Raw genomic sequence first — 15,762 nt, forward strand, 5'->3', positions numbered from 1 at the left:
CCCAGTCCTCTCCAATTTGGGGCTCAGGCCCCTCCCCCACCAGCCTCCAGGACTCCTTCCAGCCACCCAGCCTGGAAGCCCTTAAGGCCTGACCTGTCCAGCCCCTGTGTATCGCAGCATCCAGCCCTGGCCTGGCCTGCAGGAGCGTGTGTGAGGGCTGGTGAGAGTGAAGTTCATTGTCATGACATGATGACTATAGGTTCCCTGTGCCCAGCTTGGTGCTAAGTGGCTTCTGTGTGACTTCTGATTTCTGCAGAGGGCTGGGGGTTATCTACCCATCTTGTGGGGGAGGAAATTGAGACTCTAGCAATGAGCAAACTCAGGTCCCATATGAATAAAAGTCAAGCCAGGTCTCAAACCAGGTCAGATGGCTCAAAGGACCAGATGCTTCCTTTTGACATTGACCTGGACAAGGCGTGTTGTTTGTTCCAACCTGCGATCCATTGAGATGGAGCCAGAGTAACTGACAGGTGAGGAGACTGAGGCTCAGAGAGCAGTAAAGGGGCCTGCTCAAACGAGGGGCAGCACTCATATCTGCGGCACCTGGCTGGATCCAGCACACTTACAGGAATCCCTGCGGGATCCTCCCAGTAGTCTAAGTAATGGCCCATGTCACACAGCCGCATCACAAGGACTCAAACCCAAGTCCCCCTCTGTCACTAGTCCACAGCCTAATGGGCCCCAGCTACTGAGTATGACTCACCTGCTTAAGGCCTGATTCTTAGGCCAGGCCTGAAACAGAATATGAGCTCCTTGGAGAGCCCTGCCCCTCCCCACTCCCGCCGTACCATGCCATACCTCTGAGCCTTTGCCCAGGCGGTTCCCTCTTTCGGGAACACTGTGCCCTTTCTTCCTGGTAAGATCAGATTTGAAGTCACAGTCCACCCCAGACATGACTCCACCAGAGGGGGCCCAGGAGCTCACACCTGCTCATCATCCTGTCTGTGCTTCAGTCCCCTCATTGGTATGAGGGTCTCACATTATAGCCTCATGTGGTCACATGCGGTACTCATTCAATGGGCAGAGCTTGAGGCTCACTCACAGTGCGCTCAGTGAATGAAAGCTCTTGTTGATAAGCAGGACCTACAGGACCACCTGAGGATGCCTGAATAACTGCTGTGTGTTTCCCTCCAGGAGTGGCAGGTGAGGAGGCGTTGCAGGTGCTTCAGCCTGAGAGGTCCGTGTCTGTCGCAGCTGGAGAGACGGCCACTCTGCCCTGCACTGCGACCTCCCTGATCCCCATTGGGCCCTTCAAGTGGTTCAAGGGGACAGGACCAGCCCAGGAGTTAATCTACGATTTCAAAGGAGAGGGGAGCCACTTCCCCCGAGTAACAAATGCTTCAGATACCACAAGGAGAGACAACAAGGACTTTTCCATCCGCATCCGGAACATCACCCCCGCAGACGCCGGGACCTACTACTGTGTGAAGTTCCGGAGAGGGACCCCTGTGGACGTGGAGTTTAGGTCTGGGCCAGGCACTCAGCTCACTGTGAGTGGTGAGTATGGCGGGGACGCCTCACCCCCTGCTCTGTGACAGCACGTCAACAAGAATCAGGAGAGGCAGAGGGTGCCCCCGTCATGATCTGGGTCATGGTCTGATTTCACTCCCTCTACAGATCAGGGAAGTCAAGGCCTGGAGAGGCTGTGCTCTTTGCTCAAAGCCCCACAACTGGTAACTGGTGGGAAAAATCGGGACGCCCAGTCTGCTTGGCTCCCAGCCCTGTGCAGTCCCATCCAGCGCTTTGGTCCCAGGGATGAGGGAACAGCCAGTCTGAGTGACTCGCCCAATCCCAGGCCAGACCTCGCCTCCTGCCTCCAGAGAGTGCTCCCCTCAATGTGGCTGAACCTTCTCTTTATTTGGCACTTTGTGAGCACCTACTGTGTGCCAGGCCCTGCTCTGGAGGCTGTAGCAGCCTCAGTGAATAAAACAGGAAGCCGCTCTCCTTCCACAAAGCATGTTCTCTCCCCTTCCCGTGAGGAGCGGTACGTCCAGGGCAGGGAGGGGAGAATGTGTGTCTTTATTTCCTCTTCAGAAACCTCACGCTGAGAAGAAACCCCTCGAGGCGCGGATTCAGTGTTTCCGCTGCCGGCCCTGGATGGGGGAGATGCCCAGAGGGTGGGTGTTTCCTGGGGGTCTGTTGAGAAGCCCCTCCTGAGATTCAGGCACTGACTCTCACAGTCACTGAAGGCTCCCAGCAGCGCTGGACTGGCTCAGCATGTCCCTCACCCAGGGAAGGGCTGCCCCATGTGCGTGTCATGGGGCGGCCCCACTGTGGTTGCAAGGGGGCACATTTAGGATTTTCTGCCAGTGGCCTAGGATCCTGAACCCTAAAATGTCAGCCCAGGACTGACATTTAGACACTCTCCAGCCCTGCCCCCCAAACACAGATCGGGAACCTGGGGCCATGAGGTGGCAGGGGACCTCAGTCACATGGCCAGGGAGGGGACATTTCCAGAACCAATCTGATTCCAAGCCAGGATTCTTCCTGCACCAGCATCAGATCCTGGTTCTGTGGAAGAACCTGGTGCGTAGTGGGTGCTGAATAAAAGCTTATTACCCCACACCATTGAATAGGGAACATTTGGATCAGTTTCCTGCAGGTTCCGAATGCCCCCATACATTCAGACCCTGAGTCCAGAGATGATTAGGAACCTCTCCCCACTTTCAGCAACTTGATGCCAAGTCTAGCATTTCCACGTCAGTTACAGCTGCCCAGTGTTGCAGCAGCTACGGAACACTGCCTTGTATGCAGAGAGCATCTCTCACGTGGCAGTCGCCTGTTGATGGATATTTAGTTGTTCCCAACATCAGGCTATTAAAACAGCGCCACGGTGGATAACCTTAGCCGTGCATCACTCTGCTCAAAGGGGAAACATCCATGCATGTGCATTGCTAGGTCAGAGAGTACGTGCATTGTAATTTGTGTGATTATTTTGCCGAATTCCCCTCTGGTCATCATAGTCCTTGAGTCTCCCCACAAGCCCTGGACCTAAGCAGGGAAGGTGGCTTCATCCTGATTTTGCAGATGTTGCTAAACTTCCCAAGGGGGAGCCCCTTGCCCCGCCAGTCACAGCTAGTAAGTGGCTCCCATGCCCCTCAGATCTGCTGCCCCCCAGGACAGGGCTCATCCTCTTGCCCAAGCCCCTGCCCCGATGAGTCCCTGGATGAGAAAGGAAGGAAGTGGGAGGGGTCGGGGAGCAGCAGCCCCTCCTCAGAGGCTGAATCTTCCTCATGGCTTTTACGCCTTCGAACCAGTGCTCTGAGTTAGGGGCCATCTCTTGTCCCTTTTGCAGATGAGGACACTGAGGCTCAGAGGGGAACTGGTTCCTGAGCAGGTAGGGGAGCCAAGGTGGACCCCCAAGCAACTCGATTCACCGCCCTGCTTGCTGCCCACTCCGCTGCACTTGTCCAAGTGTGCAGAAAGCTCCAGCCTCTCCTGAAAATTCCTGGGTTTCTCTCTTCTCCAGCAATAAGCATTTTAAAAAGTCCCATGTGAGAGGTGGGGCTACTTTTACAATCCATAGCAGACAGATTCAGAAATATCTCATGAGGTCCTTACCTGTTAACAGGGCTCAGTTGGTTTAAAAGCATCAGGAGCCTTTTCTCCCCAGTGCTGTGATGTTGCCCCTTCACTGAGCAGCCTGCAAGTGCATCCCCGGGCAGGGCAGTGTGGACGAGCACAGAGGGGCCCCTGCTGTCCCAGCTGCACCACGCATGCCCATCCCTGGCTCTGCAGACTGAGGACAAGGACAGGGAACTGTTCCCCGGAGGGTGCTTGGGGCCCCGCACCAGCAAGAGCCCATATTCTAGACTCAGGAGTCGGGAGCCCGTGGCTCACCTTTGATGCTTCAGGGGCCCCAGTTCTGGGCCTGCGGAGGCCACTCCTCCCTGTAGGACTCTCGGTCAGGAATCTCAGAGGGAAAGGCGGGGGGGTGGTGGTCAGTGTGGGGGCTGGTGGAGGGGGCGCTGGCCCTGTTGATGGGCCTGAAAGCTTCGAGGTGACAGGAAAGACTTCTGGGACACAGTGGGGAGGGTGGGGGACAGTCCCTTCGTTGCTCTCAGCCTCAGGTTTCTCATTGTAAACTGGTGATCTCATGGTCTCCTTTGAGGAGAGTCGGAAGGACCTGAGGTGCTCTGTCTACATCCCCAGCACAGAGCAGGGAGCCCCAAAGCCAGTGTTATGTCAAGGTCATGACCAGTTCCCTGTGCTGGGCCTCATCCCCTCCCCTGTGCAAGGAGGGGAATCATACCAGCTTTCGCAGTGTGTCCTGAGGGTACAGGGACCTGGTGACAGGACAGCCCCTCAGTCAGCGATGTGCTGGCCTCCCAGGCTACGTGTCTGGGGCAAGTCTCAGCTCCTTGAGTCCTCCGTTTCCCCATCTGCGAAATGGTGGTGAGCACAGCCCCCTCTCAGGAGTCGGTGCTGGACTGAGAGGGTCTAGGACCCCTAGATGGGGGGGTTGGATGAAAATGCTACTGGGGGTCAGTGCACAGCTGTTGAGAGCCTGGGCAGAGCTCCCTGCCTGGGCCCCATCACAGCTCTGCCACATCCAGGCTCCGGGGCCTTGATGAGTCCTCCCCACATTGGAGTTCAGTGTCGCAGTCCCTCAGTGACAGCATGGCCCTCAGAGCTGGGGCGGGGACTTTATGAGGAGGCGTGTAAAGGGCTTAGAGCAGAGCCTGGCTCGTGGTACGTGTTCCACCAGCATTAGCTCTGATCACCTGAGCCAGAGGGACCTCAGAGGGGTCACGTTCCCTCCAGGACTAAGCCTAACTGGGGACGAGGTGGAGCCAGTGCTTTTCAACCTCATCCACCTGGGAAACTTCAGCAGCTCCCCAGACCCTGGCTCCACGCTAGAAATTCAGATTGACTTGGGCAGATATGGGCCTGGGCAGCCGAGTGTTTTAACTCCTGCAGAGGGTGCTGAGGCCCAGCCAGGGCGGAGGAGCCTGGGCTCCGAGTTCCCAGGGTCCCAGAGGGAGAGCTGTGGTTTTGTCCTGCGAAGGTGGTTTTTCCTTGTTGCTGGGGCTACAAGAACAGCTTCTCTGGGTGAGGGTGCTTCAGAAGAGTCTGTGAATGTAACAGCTCATAGTAGCCCAAGAAAGTAAGCCTGAGTGGAGAGGTGGGGACAATCCTCATCAGAGCCACCCCCCGCCCCCAAGCCAGGGCCAGCCTGGGCTGAGAGTGATGTCCTGCCCTCTCCAGCCCAGAGGCAGGTCACCTTCCCCAGACCACCCTGTCCAGGCCAGAGCTTCATTGCCGGCAAAACCTTCCCATCTTTAAACACCTGTGTTTCTGAGCAGGCGCTAGAATCCCTACAAAGACTCGCTGCTCAGCCCAGAGCCCTCCTGCCTCAACACAGCAAAGAGTCACTGACTATCTGTCCTCTCTCCTTTCAAAGTGCTTCCAGCTCTGCAAAGCGCTGACCTGCAGGGAAGATGCCCGTGATCTCTTGCATCTCTTGAAAGGCGATTCCCCAAACTTGAGAGGATTGTGTTTTAAAAAGAGGGAGAGAATCATTATTTGGTGGTTGTCTACTTCTTTTTTTCCTGGGAGTTGTTCATGGCAGCTGCAGGGAACAGGACTTGAGACTTGTCTTATTTTTTTCTTACTTTTGCTTTGCCTTCTTATGGCCTAAAGAATAAGCAGGTAGTTGCAGAACTAGGAATGACCAGATCTTATGATAACAATCACAGGTATTGGAGTTCCCATTGTGGCTCAGCAGTAAAAACCTGACTAGTATCCCTGGCCTTGCTCAGTGGGTTAAGGATCTGGCGTTGCCATGAGCTGTGGTGTAGGGGGCAGATGAGGCTCCGATCCTGCATGGCTGTCGCAGTGGCGTAGGCCCACAGCTGCAGCTCCAATTCGACCCCTAGCCTGGGAACTTCCATATGCTGCAAGTGAGGCCCTAAAAAGACAAAAAAAAAAAAAGTCACTTAAAAAAAAAAAATCACAGGTGTTACTGATGAAGCACCTACTATGTGCCAGGCTCTGTGTTTTCCATACATCTTCACTCATCTTACCAGGGTGGTGTCTGTATCCACTTTGTCCAGGAGCAGACACTGATGCTCAAGGATAAAGAACAGAGACCTTAAAATCATCAGTCCTTTGTGCAATGAGATGAACTCTGACCTTTTCTCCCCGGGTGCCCTTGGTCCGCTGGGTCCCCCCTGAGCCTCGTCCCATAGATAGGACCACACTGGGGCCTCCCTCATGGGGCTGGTGGGAGAACCAGCGAGTTGGAAGTCTTGGAGGCATTGGCCAGCCTCGGGCTCTCATAAAAGGTAACCGATCACAGCATCTCGTCCCTTGAGCGACGTCCAGGATGCTGGTGTTTTTATGACTTATTCAAGTAACACTTCTTTACTAGGTCCTCAAAACGTTTGATGAGTCTTAGGAAGCAAGTTAAATATTTACCAGTGCAAATATTTGCCATATTTGCCATCTGCCGACTTTTACAGGAAGTGTCTGGTAATAATGAACAGTTTGGAGACACCCTAGGGCCCTTCTCCAGGGAGAAGCCCTCGCTTTGGATGTGCGGGTCTCTGTGCTTCGGGTGCTCTGTAGGCCTGTGTCTGTCTCTTCTGATTCAGTAACAATTAAGAAATTAACCATCTTTGGTTTCTCAGCATTGGCTTGCTCCTTCCTTTTCCAAGGCAGAGATTGGCAGATAAGTCTTACGGGAATATCTGTGGGAAGAATGGAAGCTGTGGAGTACATTTTTAATACCTGAAGGGACAGCTCTGGATATAAAATACAGTTCAGGTCCAAGAGAGATCCGTGTTGGTTCAGTTTTGTTTAGCATCTTTTGGTTTCCTCAGAGAAAAAATGCTTCCACTGCCCGCTTCAACCCTCGCTGGCACCCTGGGAAGGAGGATGTCTGCTGTCCCATGTCACAGACAAGGAGCTGGGAGGTGCCACGGCCACACTTCTCGTCCAGCCTGGTTCAGCTTCCGTGGCAGTCCCACTATGCCCCTGCTTCCCCTGCATTTGCTTCTGTAAACACGTCTCTGAAGTTAGTTAAGTTTTCCAGGGGAGGCCGGCTAAGAACAGTTAATGGGAAGAGTGAAACCACCAATCTTTACTCTTGTCCCTGTGCCCAGATTGCTGGGACATCACCTGGCAGAGAAGAGAAGGACTTTGAACTTGGGCTCAGATTTCCATGTGGGCCCTACCCAGAGCTCACCTCTGGCAACCTGTGTCCCTTTGAAAGTTGAGGATGGTGACCTGCCAGCCCAGCATTATCAGGGGGATTAAACATAATATGTGCGAAGGTTCTTAAGTGCGTGACGCTTATCCTTAGTTATGGAAATCACGCTCATGTTGATTGTCTAAAAATGCTCCTTTTGTAGCCAAGCCCTCTCGGCCCGTGGTCTCAGGCCCTGCGGCGAGGGCCACACCTGAGCAGACAGTGCGCTTCACCTGCAAATCCCACGGCTTCTCCCCCAGAAACATCTCCCTGAAATGGTTCAAAAATGGCAATGAGCTCCCAGCCTCCCAGACCAGCGTGGAGCCCGAGGGAAACGTTTCCTACAGCATCTCCAGCACCACTGAGGTGCTGCTGGCTCCGGGGGATGTGCGCTCCCAAGTCATCTGTGAGGTGGCCCACGTCACCCTGCAAGGGGGCCCTCCTCTCCGTGGAACTGCCAACTTGTCTGAGACCATCCGAGGTAGATACCCTCACATCAGCCCACGGCCACACCTGCCCCAACCCCCAGCCTGCCCTCCCCCTGCCTTGAACTGCCTGGAATCTGCTTCCTGACAGTCCTGCCCAACCACCAGGCTCCTAGCTGTGCTGGCCACTCACTGCTGCTTTCATGGCAGCCGCGAGGTGGACACCAGTCATGTCCAGGCCCTGTGCTCAGAGGTTCCCCGACTCGACCCAGAGCATCTCCAACGACGGAGCACCTGCTCTAAGCCAGGCCCCCGTGTGCTTGGTGATTTCATGTGTTTTGCGCCAGTTATGATATTCCCACCGCATGCCAGGGGCTGTGCTTGTAGATTTCCCTCCTTATACCCCAATGACGGGCCCGGGAGCACCTACTGTGTGCCCTGCACTGTGCTCAGTGCTTTCGTTCATAGGCCCAGAGGCCCCTTGGTGTGAGAGCACCCGTGGCCGGCCTGGCTCGGTCCTGGGTGACTCCCTGCTGTGCTGGGAGCTGGGATCCAGCCCCTCCCCCATGACCTGTCTGTTCCACAAGGTCAGAGCTTCTGCCTGTGCTGTTTCAGTTCCGCCCACCCTGGAGGTTACCCAACAGCCCCCGACGGGGAACCAGGTGAATGTCACCTGCCTGGTGAAGAAGTTCTACCCCCAGCGCCTACAGCTGACGTGGCTGGAGAACAGAAACGTGTCCCGGACAGAAACGGCCTCGACCCTCATGGAGAACAAGGATGGGACCTTCAACCGGACCAGCTGGCTCCTGGTGAACTCATCTGCCCACAGGGAGGCCGTGCTGCTCACCTGCCAGGTGGAGCATGACGGGCAGCCGGCGGTCACCAAAAACTATACCCTGGAGGTTGTCACTCACCAGAAGGAGCAGGGTGCAGATACAGTCCTTGGTGAGACCACCACTCCAACTGACCGGGCTCTTTTTTTTTTTTTTTTTTAAATGCTACAATAATGATTCATGCTTATTCGAGAACAATCTAGAAAGTCGGTAGATATTAAATAGAAGTTTGAAGTGCGTTCCCCTCTCCCAAATCCCATTCTCCAGGAGTCACGACTGGTAAGAGAATCTGGTACCTTCCTGATAGATCTTTTGGCATAAATATCCTTCAAGAAAGAAAGTAGGGAGAGGAGGGAGATCATCCCGTTCAGAGCGTCCTGCCTCTCGTGTTCATCTACTAACAGCCACTGTGCTCACCACCCCCTGTCCGCCACGTCCCTCCTGCCTGCTCTTTCTTGCCTTGGCTCAGTCTCCCGGCTGCCGTCACAAGGCCGCCCCCTGGGAAGGGGCGCAGGGGCTTCACACCATCTGCGCTTACCTCAGGTACAATCAGGGCTGCGTGCCTTGGATATATTCTGGATATATTCTGTTACATGCGCAGGTATGTCTGTGGGACGATTTCCCAAAGAGCTTTTCTAGGCCCCAGTACATGCCCGTTTAAGACAGTGGGGATGCTGCCATTCTCCTGGGAGAACAAAAGGTATCAGCCCTCTTCCACCTGCTGTCAGCGTCTCTCTCTTCTTCCTTTAAGATGGCAGCACCTCGTTGGCATTTGGTGCCACTGTGGAATGTTCCATCACCTGTACACTTGTGTATAGCAGACTCTTTGAATGGATTAGAATAGAGGCCAGTTCCTTCCTTTGTGCTTCCTTCAAGGGAATGGCTCTGAAGAAGCCTTAGGGCCTGCCAGGGTGCCCTTTGCTGCCACAGATGGCTGGTTTTCACAGGATAGGCCCAGCACTGGGAGACAGGATGGGTGGACCCACTCTGGCTGTCACAGTCTTGTGGGGACTTGGACAAGCCTGTGCCTGTCTCTGGGCTGATCCATCAGCTCCTGGCAGCACTGAAGGACATGCCTGTCTACCAGGACCATGGCTGTCTCAGCATCACAGCTGATAGAAGACACTCAAGAAACACTTTTAGATGGAGTTCCTGTCATGGTGCAGTGGTTAATGAATCCAACTAGGAACCACAAGGTTGCAGGTTCGATCCCTGGCCTCACTCAGTGGATTAGGGATCCAGCGTTGCCGTGAGCCGTGGTGTAGGTCACAGATGCGGCTCTGATCCCGCGTTGCTGTGGCTGTGGCGGAGGCCGGCAGCTATAGTTCCAATTGGACCCCTAGACTGGGAATGCCACAGGTACAGCCCTGAAAAATAAAAAAAAAAAAAAAATTTTTAAAGAAAAAGAAATACTTTCAGAAAGGATGAAAGAGTGAGTTAGCTGGATGATGGGTTAGTTGGTGAGGTAATGCTCAGAGCTACTCTTTGAAATAGAAATCACTACTGGCCTCAGTTACACAAGAGGAGGCGGGCATGTGAGGGAGTTTAAATGACCTTCTCAAGGTCACAGCACAAGGGGGCATCCATTGGAAGCCACGTTTCTGAGGCTCAGAGCCCTGCTCCCAACCGCCCTACCCCCTGTGCTCCCGTGCCAGCCCCCCACTCACCATCTCACAGGCCCTGGGCACAGACCAGTGCACAGCCTCAGAGCTCCACTCGGCCAGCGTCACATCCATACTTCCTCAGCGCCCGTCCCTGCGCTGTGCGATGCCCCGATGGTGGGGTGGCTGCTCCGTGGCTCACTCAGAAAAGGAGGGACATGTTTCTGTTCCTTGGGGGGGAAATTCCACCCACACCCAGCAGCCGGGGCTCCTCCAGCTCTGTCGGCAATGCTTCCCTCCACAGTTTTTTTTGGTTTTGTTTTTGTGTGGTTTGGTTTGATCTTTTTGCCTTTTCTGGGGCCGCTCCTGCGGCATATGGAGGTTCCCAGGCTAGGGGTCTAATTGGAACTGTAGCCACCGGCCTTCGCCAGAGCCACAGCAACGTGGGATCTGAGCCGCATCTGTGACCTACACCACAGCTTACGGCAATGCCGGATCCTTGACCCACTGAGTGAGGCCAGGGATCGAACCCGCAACCTCATGGTTCCTAGTTGGATTCGTCAACCACTGCGCCACGACGGGAACTCCACAGTTTTTGCGCTGCCCGTGGGTGACCCTCAAGGGGACATGTTCACAGACCCATGAACGTGCCCACGTGGCCTGAAACATCTGAACCAGATGTTCTCAGCTGCTGATGCCTGCCTAGTGGTGACAAGGGGCAGTGGGTTTTCCTTTTCCTTGTTTCTAATTTTCCTACCTGAAGCCTCTGTCTTATGTGGTCCTAGACAACTCCGACAACTGGAAAAGCATCTTTATCACGGTGGGCGTGGTGTGTGCCTTGCTGGTGGCCCTGCTCATCGCTGCCCTCTACCTCCTCCGAATCAGACAGAAGAAAGGTGAGTGGATCCCCGGCTTCCTCCCCAACACTTTGCCCCTGGCTGTCCTTCCAGAGCGGGGGGCCTCTGCTTTGGGCTACACAGAGCTTAAGCTGTAAGGGTGTCCCGTGACTCCCAGTAACAAGAAGTCCGGAGGTAGCAGTGCCGTGGCTGTGCCACCCCTTCACCAGGCTGGAATCTGGGTGGGTGCCCTAGTGGCCTTCCTCTCGTGGCTGCAAGATAAGCATCACTTACCCTGGGCCCCACATCCTCACGGGACCACCACCGAGGTGGGGGTCAGGGAGATGCCAGGGCAGCAAGACGGTCTTAGGGAGAAAACAGGATTTCCCAGGAGGCCCCTGGCCAACTTCTGCTTTCCTCTTACCTGTCCAGAATCCATGCCCAGCCCCTCCCCCCATCCCGGGGCAGGACGCTGGGAGGGAGCAAGGCTAATATCACCACTTCTCTCTCATACTGCTGGGAGGATTAAATGCGTGACTATGAGTACAAGGTTAAGAAAGAGCCTGGCATGCAACAAGTGCTTAATAAATGCTAGCTCCTGTCAGTATTGTACATGAGCGCAGAAATATGAGCCACTTTCCTGGAAAGCTCCCCTCACTAGGGCAAGATGTGTGGCTTTGGACTGCAGCAGCAGGGTCCAAGTTCAAATCCAGGACAGGGTCCCCTTGTTTGCATTCATGTACATGGGTGTGTGTCTGTGTGTGTAGTTGTTGCTGTGGCCAGACCTCTGACCTTGGCGTCAGATGAACCAGGGTTCCAGACCCTTGTTATTTACTCTAACCCATCAGTTGGGCCTCCAGGAGCTTCAGTCTCCTTGCCTGTAAAATGGGTGTGGCAGTGCCTGCCTCGGAGGTGCGTTACGAAACAAGTAAGCTCTCCTGTGAAACAGCAGCTCTGACACATTCTCAGACCTGAAAAAATACATGTCCTCTTTCCCACTCTAAGAGGAGGCAATTTTAAGCCCGCGCTTCTGAAACTTTTTTGACTACAAGGGATAGAAATACATTTCGCGTCTCAGCCTCACGCATACACACCCCATATATAAAATTGGAATTCTGATATTTTCCTTTTTGTCATCTCTTACACTATATTCTCCTAAAACTGTTGTAACCCACCACGTGCCGCCGCCTGTAGAGTGCAGAGAACCGTCCTGAGCTGCACGTCCGCACCGGAACCTCCAGGCTGAGCTGACAGGCATGTGGTGTGTCAGCCACGCACCCCTCCTGCACCCCCTCTTCTCTGCCCCCCACGTGTCTCGCCCTCCTGGGCTGGAAGGACTCAGCTCTGAGACACTGCCTGGGCCTCAGGCTCCCGTCCAGGAGGGCTGGCCGCAGGCCTCGCATCTTTGGAATCTGGAAGAGATTTTGCCAGATGACCTATCGGGTGGTTTTCTTAACATTTCTGAAGCCCCCACCCAGGAAGGACTCCTCCTTGGGTGGGGAAACAGGGCCCTCCACCCACGAAGGGGGCACAAGCCAGCCCCGCTGTGAGTATTCACCGTGTGCGTTAGTGGAACCCTAGTCCCCTTTGGACCCTCATCCCTGGGTACCCCGTCGGGCTCCAGCACATGGGAGCTGGTCCAGAGGAGGGATGGGAGGAGGGGTGGAGAGGCGCCGATGCTGGTGAAGGCCACCCAGCCCCGAGGGGTGAGTCTGCTGGTGTGTCAGCCCAGGTCTCAAATGTAGGCTCCAGTGACAGTAACAACTGGCCCTCAGGCAGCTCCTCTGATGTGCCAGGCAACTGTTCACACCACAGACCTAACCCCACTTCACAGATGAGGAAACTGAGGCATGGGAAAGTTACAAAGCTTGCTCAGGGCCTCACACCTGGTGTGTGCTAAGGCCAGGATTCAAACCTGGACAGTAGGTCTGCAGAGGCCACATCTGAGGCCTCTGCACATCACTTCCACCCTAATGAGACACCCGGTCTCCCTTGTTGGTACCCTGGAGGTGCCTGCCATCTGCTACCTCAATACTTGCAAGAAAATATCCCAACTTCAATTCTACCACGTATCAGCTAACCTTAAGGAGTCGTTTGGGGTCCTTGGTGTAAAATGAGGTTGATCAGTATCCTGTCCTCAGTGTCCTCTGAGAGGACTTGTGTCCTAACACTTGGCAACCCATCAGCCTCCATTCAGATGAGTTAGATGCTGAGCTGCAGCCTTCCTACCTAGCACCACTCACCTAAAAATCCAATACCTACCCAGGCACCAAGCGTCGATGTGGCAGTGAGAATGCTTGCATTGTGGCAGCCTCCAGCCTGTGAAAATGTGGAGGCGAGCCCATTTGCCTGCGCATGTTGCTTTTTAATTACAATTTTACAGCAAAATGAGAGTCAAATGGTGGCTGAACCCCAGTGGCTTCTCTGTGGGATGCCCCATATCACAGGCTTAAAATCTCTGAGCCAGATGGACCCTTTCTTTCCTCCCAAGATCCTTTTTTGGAAAGTGGTGAGATGAAAATGCACGTCCAGCCCAACCCTGTGAGTTAGAGCGTTGAAATCCAAGCTCGGAGAGGGGAAGTGATCCACCTCAGGTCACACAGCCAGTGAGTTGGTGGCAGAAGTGAGATTCACGCTTGCTTCCCCCGCCCACACACACACCCCTAGCAGCCCTGCTAGAACCTAGTCTCCAGCAGTGAAGGATCCTGATGGTGACCCAGGTTTGCTATAGGTCCTCAGGGAATGTGTATGGTGGATGGAAGTGAGGCTCAGACAGGGCGAGGGCAGGTGGCCTCTCCCAGGCTGAAGGCTACGTTGGCATCTGACCCTTGGCAGCTCCCAGAGGTGGGACAGCAGGAAGGCCCCACTCACTCATCTTCCTCCATGAAAGATAATGGACCACCTGCCCCAATGGGGTGGGCATGGGGTTTCCGTGGTTTGGAGGATATGATTTTAACAATTCCCCCCAACATCCCTGGAGACAAACCTCTGCTCACCTCTACCCCCACCTTCCACCAAAAAAAAAAAAAAAAAAAAAAGTTACATAAGAAAATGGTATTTCTAGGTGAAATAATCGGCTTCTGTTTCTTTTCTTTTGCAGCCAAAGGCTCCACGTCTTCTACAAGGTAAGTGCATCACTGGGCAGGGGGTACTTTTGCAGTTCTTATTTGGTGGTTTGCCCCTAAAATGGCAAAGCATAATCTGCACCCACTGACCCTCATTCCTGTGCCAGCCCGCTTTCCTGTTTCCTTCCTTTGTAAGCTCCTCACATCAGGTTCATCTTTAATTCCTGTCTCAAATGAGGGGATTTTGCAGGGATTTCGGCCTGTGGAGGCACCGATTTCTTGCCTACTGTTCATGGACAGTGAGCCCCTTATCAAACCCCGTTTGGACTGTGACAGAAACCTGCCCCCAGAACCGCGCTATATACTCTGCTCTTCCCTTTGTTCGTTAAATATTTATTGAGTGCCTTGGCACGGGCGGCCCTGGCGATGCCAGGGTGGCTGGGTCGGCTAGAAGCAGCTGTGCTCCCCTGAAGCCCACGCCCTGGGCGGAAGCTCAAGTGATGACATTACATCACAGACAGTACATTAGTTTGTCGATGTAGGTTTTTGATGATTTTCGCCACGTCCCTTCTCTGTGCACCTGCTCTGTTCTGAATGCTCAGGATACTGCAGTGAACAAGAATCAGTCGGGGCCTCCATGAGGCTCAGGCACTGGTGAGAGAGGCAGGCAGTGAGCCTGGAGGCGAAACAATGTGGAAAGTCCTGGCGGATGGTGATGAGTCAAACTCAGCAAAGGGATGGAGATGGGAGGGAGGGCAGGGGAAGGGCCTCCACTGAAGAGGGGATGTGAGCAAGGACCCAAAGCTGGGGGGTAGGGGCAGGGGGGCGGTGGGGGGACAGACCGTAAGGGGTGCCCGCTGGACCAGAGAGCAACCAAGGCGAAGGCTCTAGGTGGGAAGTGTTGGGAGGGTGGGGGAGGCAGGTGCAGTTGGGACGGAGGAATGAGGGGAGGGGGGAGGGGGCGGGGGGAGGCACAGGCCACAGTCTCTCGGCTGGAGCCCTTGCGACAGATGAGTTACTAATCCAGACGTTTCAGCTTTGGGGAAGGCCCCCAATACTCACCCCAGTGCCCGTGCTAAGGACAATAAATACAAACTGCAAACAGCTTCCTGTTAGTTAAGGACAGATTTTGCCACTAAATGGGTTTTGCAAGCCTTTTGGTTTTGGGTTTTTTTGTTTTTTTTGTGTTTTTTTTTTTTTTTTTGGAAAGCTCTGCGGATTTCAAAAGCGGAATTGAGAATCTGGAGTGAAGGCCAGTCGTCTCGGGCCTGTGGCTGTTAGGATGTTGGGTTTTACTCCCAGTGGGATGAGGAGGCACAGGAGGGAGATGATGGACTTTGTTTTATTTTATTCATTATTTATTCTTGGCCATACCTGTGGCATGTGGAAGTTCCCAGGCCAGGGATCAAACCCGCATCACAGCAGCCGCCCGAGCCCCTGCAGGGGCAGTGCAGGATCCTTAACCCACTGCACCCACAGGTCAGCTCTGATCTGACTTTGTTTTAAATGTACCACCCTGACCATCATGTGGGGACCAAGCTATAGGAGGTGAGGGTGGAGGCAGAGAGGCCAGAGAGGAGGCTGCTGTGGTGGTCTACGCAGATGGTATCGGCCTGAACCAGGGTGGTGGGATGGGCTTAGAAGTGGTCAGATTCTGGATATATTTTGGAAGTACAGCGCAAGGAATTTTTTTTTTCTTTTTGTCTTTTTTCTTTCTTTCTTTCTTTTTTTTTGCTTTTTAGGGCCACACCCACGTCATGTGGAGGTTCCCAGGCTAGGGGCCGAATCAGAGCTACAGCTGCCAGCCTAC

General features: G+C 54.2%; 1 protein-coding gene across 6 annotated transcripts in view; it reads left to right on the plus strand.

Annotated features, from left to right (window-relative positions):
* Nucleotides 1–15,762, plus strand: part of LOC125122738 (tyrosine-protein phosphatase non-receptor type substrate 1-like) — a 45,087-nt gene that overhangs the window by 18,967 nt on the left and 10,358 nt on the right. For all 6 annotated transcript variants that reach the window (XM_047771447.1, XM_047771449.1, XM_047771450.1 and 3 more), the window contains 5 exons: nt 1,135–1,497; nt 7,356–7,673; nt 8,233–8,562; nt 10,837–10,947; nt 13,988–14,012. In XM_047771447.1, coding sequence (XP_047627403.1) covers nt 1,135–1,497; nt 7,356–7,673; nt 8,233–8,562; nt 10,837–10,947; nt 13,988–14,012 — 1,147 coding nt within the window. The remainder of the gene's footprint in view (nt 1–1,134; nt 1,498–7,355; nt 7,674–8,232; nt 8,563–10,836; nt 10,948–13,987; nt 14,013–15,762) is intronic.

This window comes from Phacochoerus africanus, chromosome 3 (genome assembly GCF_016906955.1).
Source record: "Phacochoerus africanus isolate WHEZ1 chromosome 3, ROS_Pafr_v1, whole genome shotgun sequence".
NCBI lineage: Eukaryota > Metazoa > Chordata > Mammalia > Artiodactyla > Suidae > Phacochoerus > Phacochoerus africanus.